This window comes from Vicugna pacos, chromosome 16 (genome assembly GCF_048564905.1).
Source record: "Vicugna pacos chromosome 16, VicPac4, whole genome shotgun sequence".
Classification (NCBI taxonomy): Eukaryota; Metazoa; Chordata; class Mammalia; order Artiodactyla; family Camelidae; genus Vicugna; species Vicugna pacos.
The window spans coordinates 43,780,327-43,796,950 of record NC_133002.1 but is presented as its reverse complement, the minus strand read 5'-3'; the positions used below and the strand labels follow the sequence as shown (position 1 = coordinate 43,796,950).

The following is a 16,624-nucleotide window of genomic DNA, read 5'->3' as shown; positions in this document are numbered from 1 at the left end:
CATTTCCTCTCTTTCTCTCAGCTCCGCCCACCCCCCAAGATCTGATTTAAACATTTTGGGCCAACAGGTACTTTTGGAGGGGGCTGCGAAGAGGGGTTCTGGGTGTGGAAGTTAGGGAGACAAGCCATAGAGTCCTGTGTCCTGCCCGAGTGGGGACACACCAAGCGAGGCCATGACACAGTGAGAACGAAATGCTCCTCGTGGTCATTCATTCTCCTCTGAAAGGAAACAGGTTTTCCTGGTGAAGTGGTGATTTTTACACAGGTGCCTAAAACGTCTGGAAGGGGCTGTGTCTCTCTTTCCACAGTCCCGTTTGTCCGTTGTGCCCACAGCGTGTGTTTGATTTGCAGTGTCATCTCCAGCAGCATCCAGCTGTTGGTGCAGGATCTGGATGGCGCCTGCGACCCCGCCCTGACGGCCATGAGCAAGGTGAGTTTCAGGAGGCGCTCCGCCCCAAACGTCCAAGAGTGAGCCCGGCCCTTGCCTCTAGCTCCTTTCGACTCTTCCATGCTGAAAGGAGGAGAAGGGAGTTTCCCCAAGTGCCCCATTGATCTTGCACCTGAAGTCGACTGCTGGTCCTTTGAGAATCAAGTTTGAGCGGGTGTGGTTCGTAGGTCTACAGGCGAGGTTGACACGGGCCGAGAACCCTTAGTGTGGCCTCCCCAGAAGGGGTGTCACTCCCGACCCATCTTCATCCTCGCCCCCTGAGAGGTTTTTCCGTCTCCTTCTGAGCTCTGGTGCTAGTGCAGGATTGTTTGATCAGGTTGTGGACCCTGGTTTGCTAATACCCTGGTGGCCCACCAGTCAGCCCTCAGTCCCAAGCCCCCTCCTTTGACTGACTCTTCACCACGTGCTGCCTCATGTGGCTGTTTGGCTTTTAAGTGCCTATGTCTTTTCTTTCTAAATTCCTGAAGTGCATGGACCACATAAAAGATAGAAGATTCATTTGTTAATTAATTAGGTCGGAAATAGGCAGTTCTTTGTTGATTTCTAAGCCAAATAACACGAAGCTGCCCACTCTTCCAGAGCAGGGGTCAGCAAACTACAGCCGGTGAGCCACATCTGACCCATGCCAGATACAGTGTGATTGGAACACAGCCGTGCACATTCATTTATTTACTATCTGTGGCTGCTCTTGTGCTGGTGGCAGAATTAAGTCATTGCAGCTGAGACCACATGGCTGGCAAAGCCTAAAATATTAACTGTCCGGTCCTGTGCAGAGGAAGTTTGCCAGTGCTGTTCTAGAGTCATAGACTCGTGCAGCATTTTTACAAATTCTGGAGGAAGACCTTCCCTGGGCATACCGGCCAGTAGCAGAGTTCAGTGGAAAGAACACTGGCTTCAGAGTCAAGCAGACCTAACTTTTCTCATTTTTCTTTTGGGTGTGTGGAGCAAATAACTTACCCTCTCTGGGCCCAAGTCACCTCATCAGTACATGAAATGGGGTCTCTGCCTCCCAGAGCGTTGTGAGGACAGAGCCCAAGGAGAGCTCCTGGCCTGGCGCCTGTGAACCGTGGTCCTTTTGTCAGGAGGAGCAGCTGTGTCACAAGGGTGTGTTAGCAGACATTTGGTCTGAATTTGGTTTTGTAGTAGACTGTAAATATTTAACAAAAATAGGGCGAAAACCAAAACTTAAGCTTCAGGATTTTAGGAAGCTCGGTGGGGAGTCCTGAAGAGCTGCCATCACAAAGTTTCCATTCAAAAATCAGATGCGGATGGGTGTTTCCAGCATCCTAGTGTTGACGAGGATACTCCAAGCAGGCAAACTGAGGCTCACCCATTTTCTTAAAGGAACGTGACTCTGAAGATTCGTTCTGTGGGCTCTGATTATCCCCCTGCTGCTGGTGAACCTTCCCTACATCCTGAATATGATCTGTTCCAGCTGCCATCTCTCCTGACCTGCCACACACTTTAGATTGGAATGCAGCTGGCGAAAGAATTTTTACATTTACCAGAGGAAGAGTGGATTTTTTTTTTCTCAGTAAAATAACAGTTGTAGGGCGTTTAACACTCCAGGTGTTGCTTATATGAACTGTCAGCTCATTAGGTGGATTTCCTTCAAACTGCCCCCACCACCCATTTCTCCCCCAGATTCACACCAGCAAATATTAACAGAGACCATACCTCCAGAATCTTTTGTTTATATCCTAGCAAAACCACAGACTTGGGAACGCAGCAGCCATTACTCTTTGTCTGAGTCTTCTGGAGTTCTAGCAAAATGAAATCCATGTGATGAAAATGACCAGATATAAACAAGCCAAGTGGCCACAAACTGATTGAGCACAAGCTCTCTGTTATTTGTGCCTGCATTCTGTTCTGTGTCCTTTCTTCTAGGATTTTTTAAAACTTCTGTTTTGTGGTCATGCTTATTCCTGTCTGTGATTCCATCATTTTTGCTGCTAGTTGAAACAGTTCAATTCGGACTCTGTCCAAACACGGTGCCAGTAGTTGCAAGGCTGGGGAAGATGTGGACCTTATTCCAAGGTGCTTAGTTTCCAGAAAGTGTGGGATGAGAAATGTGTGGGATGAGAGGAAGGCCCCAGTGACTGCAGTGTAAGGTACACAGAAATCAGTACCATAAGAAAAGTACAAAATACATCCTGCTTAAAGGAAAGAGTTCACAGCCAGGTGGGGAAGCAAACAGTGTCTTCTTAAGGAAGTGGCATTTGAAATAGACCACCAATGATGGCGAAGTATTGAACGAATTTGTGGCAAGAAGGACATTCTGAACTGAGTGACAATATGAGCAAAGGTTTATAAAGTTAGGAAAGCTCAGAACCTTGATGAAGTTACCAGTCTCATTACACATCTTTAGAATTCCGTGGAGAACTCTGTATGTACTTGTATCCCCAGAGTCAGGATTGGAAATGAGGAGAGGGTATAGCTCAGTGGTAGAGCATGTGCTTAGCAAGCATGAGGTTCTGGATTCAATCCCCAGTGCTTCTATTAAAAATATATATGTATAAATAAAAATAAACCTAATTACCTCCCCCCCCCAAAAAAAACTGGAAACAGGGCTGCCCTTAAGGAGTTTATATTCTGGTGGGGCAAAAACTTAGAATAACTGATGTTGTAAATAAATGTATTTTATAAATGATGAGAAAATGAGCGTTGGGCTCACTAAAGTGGATCAGAGAACACAGAGGGGCAAAGTTTGATAGAAAATCCACAGGAATAGGTTTAAATGGGCCCGGTCCACGTGGAGGAAGCGAAATATGGGTTTAGTGGTTTCTCTGAAACTTGAGATTACAGTAGTGTTGCTGATAAGTTATGTCAAAATTGCCTTTCAGACCACTTTCTCCTCCCATATTGCGTTATTTTCTCAGCTGAGCTCTGGGAGATGATAGTAAGTTGTTATTTACGGAGTATTTTACCAGGAATCAGCACCCAAATGCATTATCTCATTGAATTCTGAGAAATACGTAAGGTAAACTATGTTACTTCCTTCTCACTCTCACAGATAAGGGAACTGAAGCGCAGAGAAGTTAGGTTACGTGTCAGATCTCTTCGCTAACTTTTGGCAAAGCCAGGATTCAAACTCACTCTCTACAGGATTGTACCACACCATACTTAGTCTATCTGGCATGTGTGGAAACTGAGGCAAATCAGCTTAAGTAATTTACCTAGAACCAGGAGAGTGATGTCGGCGTGCACCCGGTTCTGCTGTGTTCACGCGAGAGTGACTTCACTTGACCGTGAGCCCTTCAGGCGGTCATCTGCTAGGGGCTGGTCTTAAGCTTTTCTTGATCTGCCACCATGACTTTTCTCCAGGGAAGAAAAATAATTGAGCCGCCAACCCAAGTATTCCAATCTGCTTTGCGTATTTCTCCCTAAAACCAACGAATTGTCATTCTGGTGTGTTTGTTGATGGGGTTTCTTTTTCATAATACGCCCAAAGCCATAAAGCTTTATAATCAAAGAAGTCAAAATAAAACCAAGTCTCTTGATTCTTGACAAGGAAGTTGTTTGGAGTGCTTTGGTCGAAATGTGAAGGGTTCTGTCTTTTAAGTGTAAACTCTGCAAATTCTTAGGAATTAGTATGTCTGATTATGGCCTTACAAGCAGGATTTTTTTTTAAAAATCCATGGCTTACTTAAAAGGAACGATTGGTCCCGTGGTCCGCTCCTCATTCTATCTCTATCATTCTATCCATTTTCCTAGGGCTTCTCACATCACTAAGTTGAAAGAATCTAAGTCTCTGTCCAAAATCAAACAAACTTAGTTTTTTGCCCATTAATGGTAGTTTTAGAGGGAAAAAAAAGAAGAAAATGAACAAATTAAATTTCCTTACAGTCTGGCATGTAAATTCTATTAGGTTTCAAGTTTGTGAACTTTCAAGATTGTGAACATGTACGCATTTAGGAGGCTGCATTACTATCCCCCAAAGACATTTCAAAATAGCTAGAACAGTCCTCAAATCTGTTCTCATTTTCCCCAGTCATTAAAATGTAGATCTGTTTCAGGAGGCCCACAGAGCTCCATGGTTAGAAACATTCAGTTTCACTTTCCATCTATAATCAAAACACATCTTTCTTTCTTCATAAAAGAGTCTTTTTTTTTCCATTATGACTTAAGCAAATCACCTTCATTATAGAAAATTACAGATTTTTAAAAAGAAGAAATTTTAAATCACCCATAATTCCAATTAATAGACATCTGTCTATCTTTCTTTTTATGCATATATTTTAAATATAAAAAGCTTATACTTTTCGTGCTATATAACCTGTTTTTCTCATTTAGCAGATTTTAATAGTTTTCTGCATCATTTAGTTTGGAGCTAGGGTATTTTTAGATTACGCAGTATTCCATAGTACACAGTACTTCCTGTTAAAATCGTAACAATAATTAACACTTGCCATGGAATTAGTACACACCAGTCACTATGTTAAGAGCATTCCAGGCACTGTCTTCCAGTAACTAAATAGCTTATAGATATCACCATCATCCCAATTTTACATCAGAAAACGGAGGCTCAGTGAGGTTTGGTAACTCGCCCAAGTCACACACTTAGCAGGTTGCAGGCAGACTGACGACTCCAGATTCCCGTATCTGAAGTACTGTCCTCGACTGCTGCTTTTACAGTGCAGATGATCATTTCACTTGTGATGGATTTTTAGGGTATTTACAATTTTTCACGTTTATTAAGTCTGGCGATGGACAGCTTTGTGTGTGTGTGTGTGTGTGTATGTGTTTTCTGAGCATTCATAAGTATTTGGATCAATTGCCATAAAGGGAATTGCAGAGATCGAAAGCCATGTAAAATGCTAAGATTTTGGATAGATATTTTCAAATTGCGTTTAAGAAAGGTTATGCAAATTCATCTTCCCATTGGCCCTGCAGTAAATGGGGGAAAAAATCTGTATCTATATCTCTGTGTCTGTATGTCTTCTTAAAGCCTCTATTGCTCCACTTTCTATCCTGGAACTTCTTGATTTTCTTCCTGGAGTTAAGGAACGTGTGTTCTCGAGCAAAGAGGTGAGAAGAGTCATTCTTCTCTCCCCGTCAGCACCACCGTCACCACGACTGCATCACCTCATTCTGAACTTAGATTTTGCTTACCCCACTTCCGTCAGCTACTTTCCAGTTCATTTAAGGTAGTAACACTTCTTTGGGAAAGCAACATGGTAAAGTGGAAAGAACATGGACTTTGCAGTCAGTCAGACCAGTGTCTGGATCTCAGCCCTGCTGACTCTGAATCCTGCTTCATTAAGCAAGTCACGGGTTGTCCTCCAGCCTGTCTCATCCAGAAAGCAGGTGTGATAATACCTCCTTCACGGCGTCATTGTGAGCAGTAGGTTCACAGGAACCTGTCAGTCATGGTGCTTGGGACATAGGAGGTGCTTGATCAATGTTCCTCTTTTTTATTCCCCACATGGTACTTGGTTCAGTGGTTATTCCAACACAGTCCTTGCTGTACATGGTGAGGGTGCCTAGAAACAGCAGGTGCTTGTTGTGTGAGAAAAGTAGCCGAGACACACAGTAGAGTGCAGGTGAGCATTCGTGCAGCCTCCACAGAGCAGCCAGAAACGTAACACTGACTGGTCGCTCGAGTGTCCCAGGCTCCAGATATCTGAGTCTGCGCTCTCTGTGTCTCTAGTCCTGTGATCCAGATGAACATGTGGAAATTTGAATTTTCAGTTGAGGAAAGTTAGCCTTCTCAGGAGGCCTCTTTCCAAGTTCCACAGGGCAATGGAGAAAGACAAGTACCACAAAAAGCTGGTGATGGAGCCCGTCCTTGGATCAGGGCATCGGTCAGGATACTCTGCCACCGCGGGCTCACGGTGGGGAGAGCGGTTGTCTCCCCGACCTTCCCTGTGACATGGTGACACCAGCCACATACTCCTTCCTCAGGCAGCAGAAACCACGGGCACTGGCGACGCCCCAGGCCTCGCAGCCTCTCCCTGTGGCTCCATGTGGGGTCCCAGGGGCCCTGGCATCATCATCTTGATCCATCCCTTGCTTGTTGTTTCTGTCAAGCCTACATCCTAGTTACCACTTCTTTTGCAAACTGTTTTTCTTGTTGTCTTTGTAGCACCAGTAGTGTTCAAACCCTGCCCCTTAAACAAAAAGCACAAAAGGAAAAACTTGAAATCTGGAGGGGTAAGTGGTAAATGTCAGGTGCAAAGTTTACTTGGCATTATTTCCACCAGTGGTTTTCACGATGTGTGTTCTTAAGCACAGGCTGCTCTTTGTGTCCCCTTTTGGAAGAGAAGTTTGCTTGATCTCTGTGTATTCCATTAGCTTCTCCTTGAGAAACCGGGCTCCCCTTAAACTAAGGCCCAGTTCAGTGCTTTTTGTTTTTCTTTCTTTTAAATTATTTTTGACCAGTGTCTAGGAAGCAGCCTGGTGTGGTGCTTGGGCTTTAGGTGGGCCTGGGCTCCCTCCACTGTGCCGTTGACCTCTGTGTGACTTTGGGCAGGTTACCTCTCCTCTTTGAGCTTTCTGAGTCCCCTAGTCTCTAAGACTGTGGTGAGAACTAAGATCACGAATGAATAGTACGGGAGATGATGTAGGCCAAGTGCCAGGCCAGGCAACCTGCACGTGGTAGGTCCTGATGTCGGGCTGTTGGGCCATTCACATTACAGCCCAGACCTAAGTCAGCGGGGTGGGCGAGGCAGGTGTCCATCTGAGGCCGTGGCCCGACAGCATCTGTGCCAGCTATATTTTACATATTTTTAAGAATATCGTCAAAACAGTGTCAACTTTCATTGTTCTCCAGGACTTTAAGTTCTTTTCCTTCACTAAGCTGACAGATTTAAAAATCACAAATCCACAAGGCTTTGGCCAATACTTCGCTTAACTTGACTGGGGGAGTCCCACCTGGCTAAAGCATTAAAGCAGATCAGATCTTTTCGTATAGATTCCCAGCGTGGCCGCGTGCGGACGTGGCCGGGGTTGATCAGCAGGAGGGAGCCCTGCAGCGGAACCTGGACCCCCGCCCCACGTGCATCTTGCCCCAGCAATGCCTTCTCACTCACGGCAGGTTATGTCACCACCTCTCTGTGGCCGTCTCCTGTTAATGGAGGACTGTGATGCTTAGACCGTTGCTGATGAACTTTTTGAGCTGTTGAAACATAAACTGCTACCAGCTTGGGAAGCAAAAGTCGTTACTATGGGAGAGCTTTGTGTCAATTGGAGAGTAGGGTGGCAAGCTCTCCGCTCATTCTGGCGTGTGGTCCCAGGGCCTTCTGCCCCGAAGTTTGACAGTACCTGTCAGTTTTGGCCTCACCCAATGGGCGCATTTAAAACCCCTGAGGATGCTCATTGTTTGGATGGGTGAGATCTCTCAAATCAGGTGGAAAAAGAAGCCTCCTGAATTAAATAGGAGAGTGAGGAGAACATTACATGTAACCAAAGCATTAGAACATAAAGTCCATTTGTATTAGGACTCTCTACCGTTTCTCCATTCTTTGTTTTTATTTTTTTCCCTAGTTAAAAAAAATAGAGATTTTTCTCTTTCTGGAGCCTTGTTATGAAACCCTGCATAAGACGTCACATATCTGGGCCTGGGTTTTCTTCTCTGTAAAGTGAAGAAGGAGATGCCTTCCTGCTTTTCTTTGGTTCTGTGCTTACACACACAGCTAAAGCTTTTAGGATAGGAATACTTGCTGATTAGAAGAAACATTAGGACACAGCATAGAGTCATCTGAGCTTCCCAAGAGCTGGGGGATTGTCCGCGTACAAGATGATTCCTTTAAACAAGTTCTCTTGGTATTGAATTTTTCCTTTCCCCGAGAGCTCTGTAAAACTTGTATTTCTTGCCAGAGACATCAAGGCCTCAGAATGACTGCCCTCCTATGAACGTATTATATGGTGTGTGTTTGGCTTAGGATCTTTCTGACGGACAGCCCAGCTGCATTCTGAGAGGCCGACTCAGCACAGCTCCTCCACGCATCCCCGCTCCTTTCCAGGATTGAGGGGCCCGGGCCCTGCCAGCTCCGGGCAGGCTGGGAGCGCCCTGCCGTGTCACGGTCTTACCCTCTGACCTGCCCCTCGTGTCTGTCAGCCCGAGATCCTCTTCCCTTTCCCTTGATTGAAATCCCACATAATCCCAAAGGCTCTTGGAGTAAGAGTCTAATGTTTGATTATGGAAGTTTTCAATTATATACAAAAGTAGAGAAAACAGAAAAGTAGAAGAAATAAGCTACAAAAAAAGTAGAGAAAATGAGCTCCAAGGATGTATTGTACAACACGGAAAATAGCCAATATTTTATAATAACTATAAATGGAGCATAACCTTGAAAAATTGTGAATCCCTGTATTGTACACCTGTAACTTACATAATATTGTACAGCAACAATGCTTCCCCAAAAAAGTAGAGAAAACATTACACTAAACCACATGTACCCATCACCCAGCTTCACACACTTTTCATCTGCTCCTCCCAAGCCTGATCTCACAAGTCAGATCACTTCTGGTTTCCTTTTCTAAAATCCCCAACTCCTCCCAGTTTACTTGAGAGAAAGGCCTAAGTTAACACTCGTCCAAGTTTCACTTTGTTACACCCAGCCACCTCTCTGGCCTCCCAGGCTGCCAGTCTGCTCAGAAGCAGGTGTCCCTCCCTTGTCCCCCCACAGTCCCTTCCTTGCAGAACAATTCATGGAAGAGTAGGATCCAGCTCACCTGCCTGGGGAGGGTTCCTTTGTAAGGCTCACAGATGGGAAGGGAAGGCTGTTTCAAGCATGAGGGGAACAAGGTAGGAAGAGGTATCTGATTCATACCTCACTGTCTCATTCACAGTTAGCTCCTGTAGACTGGGAGGGACAGGCTCCCCAAGACAAAATGGCAGCTGTGACAGCACACCGTGGCCTCACTTCCACTCCACCTGCCCCGTCCCTGGTAACAGGTAAGGCTCTCCTGCGAAGGCTCTAAAGGCTTACCTGCCCTGTCTCTGTTTTCAGATGCAGTGGCAGAATGTGGAACACGTTGGTGACCAGAGCCCCTACGTCACCTCTGTCATTCTTCACATTAAGCAGAACGTCCCCATCATCCGTGACAACCTGGCTTCCACACGGAAATACTTCACTCAGTTCTGCATTAAATTTGCAAAGTAAGTCCTGAAACATCCCCATCCCTGGGTTATTCTGACTGCACACCGACCCTGATATGCGTACAGTCCAGAGGTCGCCATCAGCCACCTAATTTGTTTGTGCCCCAAAGAAGCATGATAATAAAACTAAATTTGCCACTTAAAGTCATAAATAACAGTAACAACAATAGAATCACCCACCCCATCAAGGCAAAGAGAAACAAGTTGGGGGCTTCTGTTTGTAGACCTAACGGCACCCCTGCCTCCTCCCAGGTTTGGATAATTATGACTATTCTTCAGTGATTTCATGGATGTAGATCATAAGCTTTTTAAGGGTAGGAACCTCACTTGTTCCTTCTGAGCCTTCTCCTTCTCCTTACCCGCAGGATTTATTATTGTAGCTGCCACAATGTGTCCACCAGTGGACATCCCTGAGCCCAGGGAAGGTGCTAGAAAAGGGGCAGAGCAAGTCAGGGACAGGCGCATTGCCAAGCAGGTGGAGTGAACACTGAGCTTCACGTCTTCCCGCCTCGTCCTCGTGTGCGGCCATTTCTGGCTTGCTGTTGTAGATCGGAGGAGCAGTTTGGTCCTTTGCCAGCCAGCATCCGGCAGGAGCACAGTTTCCCTTGAGACCGGACAACGTACAGGGTCAGCGTCTCCTCTGACCAATTATCAAACAAACATTTTGGCAAACTTCTCAGGGAAGGGCTTTGGGAAAATCAGCCCCGTCCAAGCTACTGAATTTAGGTTGTTCTCATCCAAGTCCCAAAGGGTGATTTAGGGCTCCAAGTTTCTGTCTCCCCGTGTCTCTCCCAGTTTGTATTCAATTAAGGCTTTCCCTCTCCGTCACAAATCAGCCCCTCAGGAGCAACACTTACGGAGTGGCTTGTGGCGTGAGCCTCAGTTCCCAGTTTGTCAGGAAAGGCACCAGCGGACCCTCCAGGGAGGCGTTAACGTGTGCAGGATGACGATGGACCAGGACCTGACATTCCCTTCCCTCTCTGAGTGCTCATTAGTGTGGTTAAAAAGCCTTGCTGATAAATCACATTGTGACACTCCCCACAACCCCCAGGAGAAACAATGTCTATAAAATTTTACTGTGGCCAAAAATCTCCAGCATGGCTGCACAGGGGTCTGATGATGGAGCTAATGTTAAAGTGAGGAAGGGGTCTGCTTGCTTCACGCGTCCCAGCACGGGCCTCACGTCCTCTCGGGCCCTTTGCTTCTATCTCTCAGCCCGTGTTGGGTGAGCTGGGAGTAAGATGCCCATGTCTCACATCTGGGAAATTTAACCTCTGATCTAGAAGGTGGTGTTCTGATTTAATATATGGTACCCTCTCATCCTTGTAAAATCCCAGCTGAAGCCCAGAAGCCTCAAATGGGGGGCTGTGAGAAGACCCTTCTCCAGCCAAGAGCAATAACTGCCACCACTTCGATGGCTTGGGGGAGCCCCAGCCAGTTACCTGTCACTTTGCTGGAACTCTTCCCCCAAAGACACGTCCTTGGTCCCTATGTTTTTCTCACCCCACCCGCTGTGGTCTAGCGCACAGTGCCAGTTCAAGGGCACAATCAATGCCTGCTCTAGTGTGCAGTAACTTAGGTCAAGAACTGTGTGTACCATTGCAATTAGTCGTGAATTTAATCTCACATTACTTGTTTTGGCCTGGGTCTGGTTTAGAGCATGAAGAATCTCTTCCAGGTAGTCCCTGTTCTCACTTCCTCCTGATCAGCAGGCCTTCCCCTAGGTCTGATCTCTGAAGTTTGCATTCCTTTCCCTTTAACTTCCTTTCTTCTCTCATTAATGCAAAGCCATAGATGTTTCCTTTTGCCTCCATGTGGTCTCTGAAGCAGCAGCAGTCTCTCCTGTTTAGACATCCAGATCACCCCCCACCCCCGATTGAAACTACTGTTTGAGTCCTAAGCGACCTCCCTCATCCGCTAAGCTGATTCTCCTTTGTTCAGTAATGGAGGTGATAAGACAGATCTCTTAATAGTGGTGGGGAGGATAAAATGTGAAGTCATGTGTAAACTTCCTGGTAAAGTGCTGGTACCAAGCTGACATTTAAAAAGTGTTAGCTGCTCCCAGTATTATTTATTCAGCGTGCAGTCACTTGAGCACCTGCTACATTCTAGACACGGAATTAAGTGCTTTGGCACAATAGACACGGTCTTTCTTCCTTTGCCTTACAGTCAAGTGGAGGGAAAAAGACATGTAAGCAAATAAGTGTAACAAAGTAGGTTATGTATTAGGTCTGTGGACTCTGCAGAGTATGGTGGAGGTGACAGAGGAGAGGCTTCACAGGAGAGATGTCCTTGATCAGGGTCCGGGAGATGTGTGTGTGCTGACCCACAAGGCTTTAGGGAGGGGCATTTCAGGCAGCGGGAGCAGTGTAAGGGGTAGGCAAAGGCGTAGAGGCATTAAGTAGCCTACAGAATCATAGGATATGCAAGGAGCTCAGCCGCCTTGAAGCACAGGGTACCCGTGCTGAGCAAGACCGGCTGGTGAGGGAGAATCAAGACAATCAAGGAAGCCCTGTCTTGCCACCGTCATAAGAGTTTTAATCCAGGGAGGGTCTTGATCATACTTGTACCTGAAATAAATCCCTCTGACAGCTGTTGGACTAGGAATGATGAGGCTGCAGGCAAGCAGACTGGTTGGGAAACAGTTGAAAGAACTCGAGTTCTCAATCGATACAGAAGATGAGGGCAGCGGCATGGGCGTGGTCAGGAGAGGTGGGTGTGGGTGTTCAGGAGAAGGGCTGGGAACGGGTTGCATACTGTGCGTGAAGGCAAGGGTATGACAGTCTTGGGTAACTCCTGGTTTCTGACTGGGGTGGCTGGGTAGATGAGATCTGGTCCACTAAGCCTGGAATCCTGAGCAGGGCTGAGTCTTGGATACGCTGGGGTGGAGGTACCAGTGCCGTTCTGGTGAGAGGTCCAGTACGTCACTGGATGTCAGAGTGGGCACAAGGGTTCAGGAAAAGATGTAGAGAGGTCAGAGAGGACAGAGGTCACAAGCCTGAGAGCAGCATTTGAAGAGTGAGGAGAGGATACTAGCCGGCCTTTATCTCCACCTCCAACTCATGCCTCATGGCTGGGGTTCTCCCGTGGTCCTGGGCCCTGCATTCTCCTGGTCAGTTCACTCCGCATCTGGCCCGATTACAGGATCTCTATTCCCCACATCCTCCTTCCTGCAACAGTACAGCTCAGCTTTCCCGACTCAGGCCTCTTCATTGTTGCCTAAAAAGCCCTCCTGACCTATTAAAATGACATTCTCCCTTTCTCCCAAACCAGCATCATCAGGCCACCTGGCCCCCATCGCCCTTCAGTCCCCAGTAAATTTTTTGGAGATCATGTATTTTTTTTCTCCTGATCTGACAGTTACTCCCGTAGTAATTATTTCCTATTTTTGTATTTAAGATCCCATAATTACCTCATGGATATTCCACTATCGTATCTATTAGGATGTTTTCAGCTGCGAGTAATAGAAGCCCAGACTCAGACTGACTTAAACAGAAGGGCGAATGTTTTATATTACATACCCGGAAGCCAAGAGACAGGACAGAGCCGAAGATGCTTGGTTCAGTGGCTCGGCAGTGTCACTTAGGACCCCAAATCTTCACTTACCCTGCTCTCCTTGGGACTGGTTTCATCCTTAGAATGGTGGCACAATAGCAGCTCTAGATGTTATTTCCAAACACAAGAATACCCTTCAGAAGAAGAGAGCCTTGCCCCCACCGTGCAGTGAAGCCTTTCCCTCCAGCCCGACCGGACTGGCCTGGATCATGTCCCCACATCAGCACCAATCACCATGGGAACGCCATGCTCTAACCAACTGAGGCTAATTAGAATTCACCTCTGTGGTCTAGGAGGGATCAATTTTTCCCCGGCATCCCAAGGCCAGAGTTACCTAAATAAAACGAGGGCCTCAGTTGGAAAGCAAAAGAAGGCAATAGGGGCCTGTGGACCGCAGTCACATCTACTTGAGTTCTCAGTTCTCTTATAGAAGGAAGTGGGGCCTTTAAAAAAAAAAAAAAGTTTCTGCAGTTCTTTACCAAAGAGACAATAAGCCTAATTTGTCACTTTTTTAATCCACAGCTCCTTCATTCCCAAGTTCATCACCCACCTCTTCAAGTGCAAGCCGATTAGCATGGTGGGAGCAGAACAGGTGAGATGAAATTGGTACAGGGCTTCTCCTCACGGCCTTTGTCATAGATCAGACACATACCTTTCTAGTCTGAAATAAAATGATTTCCCCTATTTGAGGTCAGAAGGATGACCTGGCAGCTTAATTCATTTATCCATTTATTTAAAGCATCTTTGTTGAGCACCTACTGAGTATCCAGGTGTTGTTCTAGGCGCGGGGTGTATACCACAGTGAACAGGACAGAAAAGATCTCTCCTTCATGATGCTTACATTCCAGTAAGAAGGGACAGATAATACACAAGTTAATAAATTAGAAGATCTTTTTAACTTAGGTATGCTCCAGGGTATAAAACTAGGTTATATGAAAGAGTATCTTAGTGGGGTGGGGGAGCAATGGCTTAAGATCAGATGATCTGAGAAGGTGCCTGTGAGAGCTGGGCTTGAGGAGGACTCAGAGAAAAGTGTCCAGGCAGAGGGAGCAGCAAAGTTCTGATTATTTTGGATCCTGTAGTGGCCGGGGCAGAGACCACTTGAGAGTAGCAAGCAAAGAAAGGCTTATCTTTTTGGTGCTGAGAAACTCTGGTCACCTCACCCAAGAAGGCTTCCTTGTTTAACCCCACTCTGCTCTCTTGAGCTCTGTGCTTCCGGACATCTCTTCATAGATGGCATCACCTCAGCACCGATGAGCTGAGTTCTGTGCTCCAGCAAAAACACCTCTTCTCAGCTGCCACCTGCTCCCACTCTGAGATTTGAGCAGCTTGAGTTTGGGGAACAGTTTAAGCTACTTTAAAAAAAACAAACAATAATAGTCAGCCCCTAATTCTTTAAACACATACTTAGATGCAAACTATTCATGTACTTATAAAATTAGATCCTCTCTAGACCTCTCTTTAGCAATACTTAGAACCTTTTTCAGTTACTTTCTATATTTGAAAGAACTACATTCTTTTTGAAATAAATAATCACAATTAAATGTTTTTAATTATAAAGAAATGAATTTGTAAGATTGGTAAACAGGTTAGCTTGGTATATATTCAATAGTGGAAAGAACTGCATTTTTAAGTAAGAACTATGTTTTTGAGTAAGAAGAATATATAATTCAGGACATTTCCATAACTCCTGCCCTTTCACCAAACTAGTGGACTTGGTGGAGGCGCCGCTCCCTCCCAGCTCCGTGACTTGCCCTTGCCCTGGGCCCTCGGCTGTGCTGGCCTGAGTGGAGCCTCAGGAAAGTGGCAAGTGGGCCTGTGCCCCAGTGCATCACAGGTCCCTCAGGGAGGGTCAAAGCCGGAGATGTAATACCTGTGACTATCAGGCATCTCTTGGCTCTGATAAGTGCAGTATGTTTTATACTCTTTCTCGGGGAGTGGCCCTCCTAGGCTACGAGAAGGCAGAATGTGTGAGCCTTCAGGCCCTGGGCTCCAGAATCACTGGGGTCTGATGCTGAAGCCTGTCTCTGCAACACAGCAGCTGTTTGTCCTTAGACGAGTTACTTAACCTCCCAGCAGTTTAGTTTCCTCATCTATAAAACAGGGATAATCACAGCACCGCCTCACAGGGTCATTATGAGGATTAAACATGACAACGCACTGACGTGCTGGACCAACAACGTCAGGCGCATGGGAAGCCCTGGACAGATGCCAGCTCTTACTAGTTTGTCTCTGCTGTCAGCGCCCGTCTCCCCACGTAGTAACAGCTCGTCGACGCTTGCCTCGGGCTGTCTGGCTGACCAGCTGAGCAGAGTCAGAAGTATTGTCTCGGTAGACTTCCTGGGAGGTTGAGTGGATTCAGACACTGACCGACTGTGTCTGAGCGTAGAGTGTCAGTGTTTGTTTGGAAATTCTTGCCCCTCGCATGTCGTAATAAGCACGGAACGAATTCCATGGGAAACAGCAGATAGTGCCCCAGCACGTTGTCCCCAGTCTCATTAGCACATGTTTACCGGGAATCCACCCTGTTCACCTCACCATTGCGTGTGATGGGAGGAGGTGGAATGGTTGCTGTCCGTGTGTCTGAGAGAAGCTTCAGACTCTCAGTTACCAGGTTTCTGTCCCAAGACTTGATGAAGCCACTGGAACACAAAGCTGACTCAGTGGGAATGTGTTTCTATGAGTTTGTGGCTCTGCCCAGTGGCTAGTAACCATGTTTCCCTATCGTCACGTAAATCTAATGGCATATCTATTTTCCTCAGATTTTCTCTTCTTTAAAGGAATGTTAAAATAATCAGAGCAGACTCCAAAGCCCACATCTTCAGAAAACTATCAGTTTGGCCAGTATTTACTCCTGCTTTGAGTTGTGGATGAGAAAACCATCTGTGGAACTGGAGTTTTATTCTCTCAGACCCCAGACAAATATGAGTGGGTGACAGGGGAGTGCAGACCTCAGCAGGCCCAGCCTGGGGGAGGCCGTGGGTGGGAACCAAAGGGCAGTGTGGCCCTTGGAGGCTTCCCATGTGGAGCTCAGGTTCAGCTGGGTCCACATTTGCCCCGAGTATCTGGGCTTAGAAACCCAAGCAGTCCTATAGCTGGAGGCATGATCACTCAGGCAGCAAAACCTTAGGAATCAAGAAATTAACAAAGAGATGCTCATGGATTAAAACAGATTCTGCCTCAAGTCTTATAATCCACGCTTTAACAGAAGCTGTGAAAGTCAGAGCTGAGATTTAGGCCCAATCTCAGATGCCTCTGCTTTGCCACGAAAATACTAGGTCCTAAATTTAGATTATGCTTTAATACTTGTGCAGAAAATAGGAAAGGAGACACTCTTCCTGCTCTTTATTCTCTTCCTGGTTACTGTATAAAGCACATTTTATTTGTCTTTGGGCCCCAGAGTCCGTCTGGGCAGTTGCAGGGGCACGTGGAACTGAACCATACCAGTATTTGTAATGCTTCTTGCTAGTTTGCGATTTTCAGAGAATCTGGTGGGATTTGCAGGGTCATTAATTAGTC

At 46.3% G+C, this 16,624-nt stretch overlaps 1 protein-coding gene across 13 annotated transcripts in view; it reads left to right on the top strand.

Annotated features, from left to right (window-relative positions):
- VPS53 (VPS53 subunit of GARP complex) overlaps positions 1-16,624 on the top strand; it is a 140,319-nt gene that overhangs the window by 101,334 nt on the left and 22,361 nt on the right. For all 13 annotated transcript variants that reach the window (XR_012059705.1, XM_072939080.1, XM_072939079.1 and 10 more), the window contains 3 exons: positions 351-429; positions 9,402-9,550; positions 13,628-13,697. Coding sequence is in view for 12 of the 13 variants with exons in the window: in XM_072939080.1 (XP_072795181.1) it covers positions 351-429; positions 9,402-9,550; positions 13,628-13,697 (298 nt within the window). In the remaining variant the exon portion in view is untranslated. The remainder of the gene's footprint in view (positions 1-350; positions 430-9,401; positions 9,551-13,627; positions 13,698-16,624) is intronic.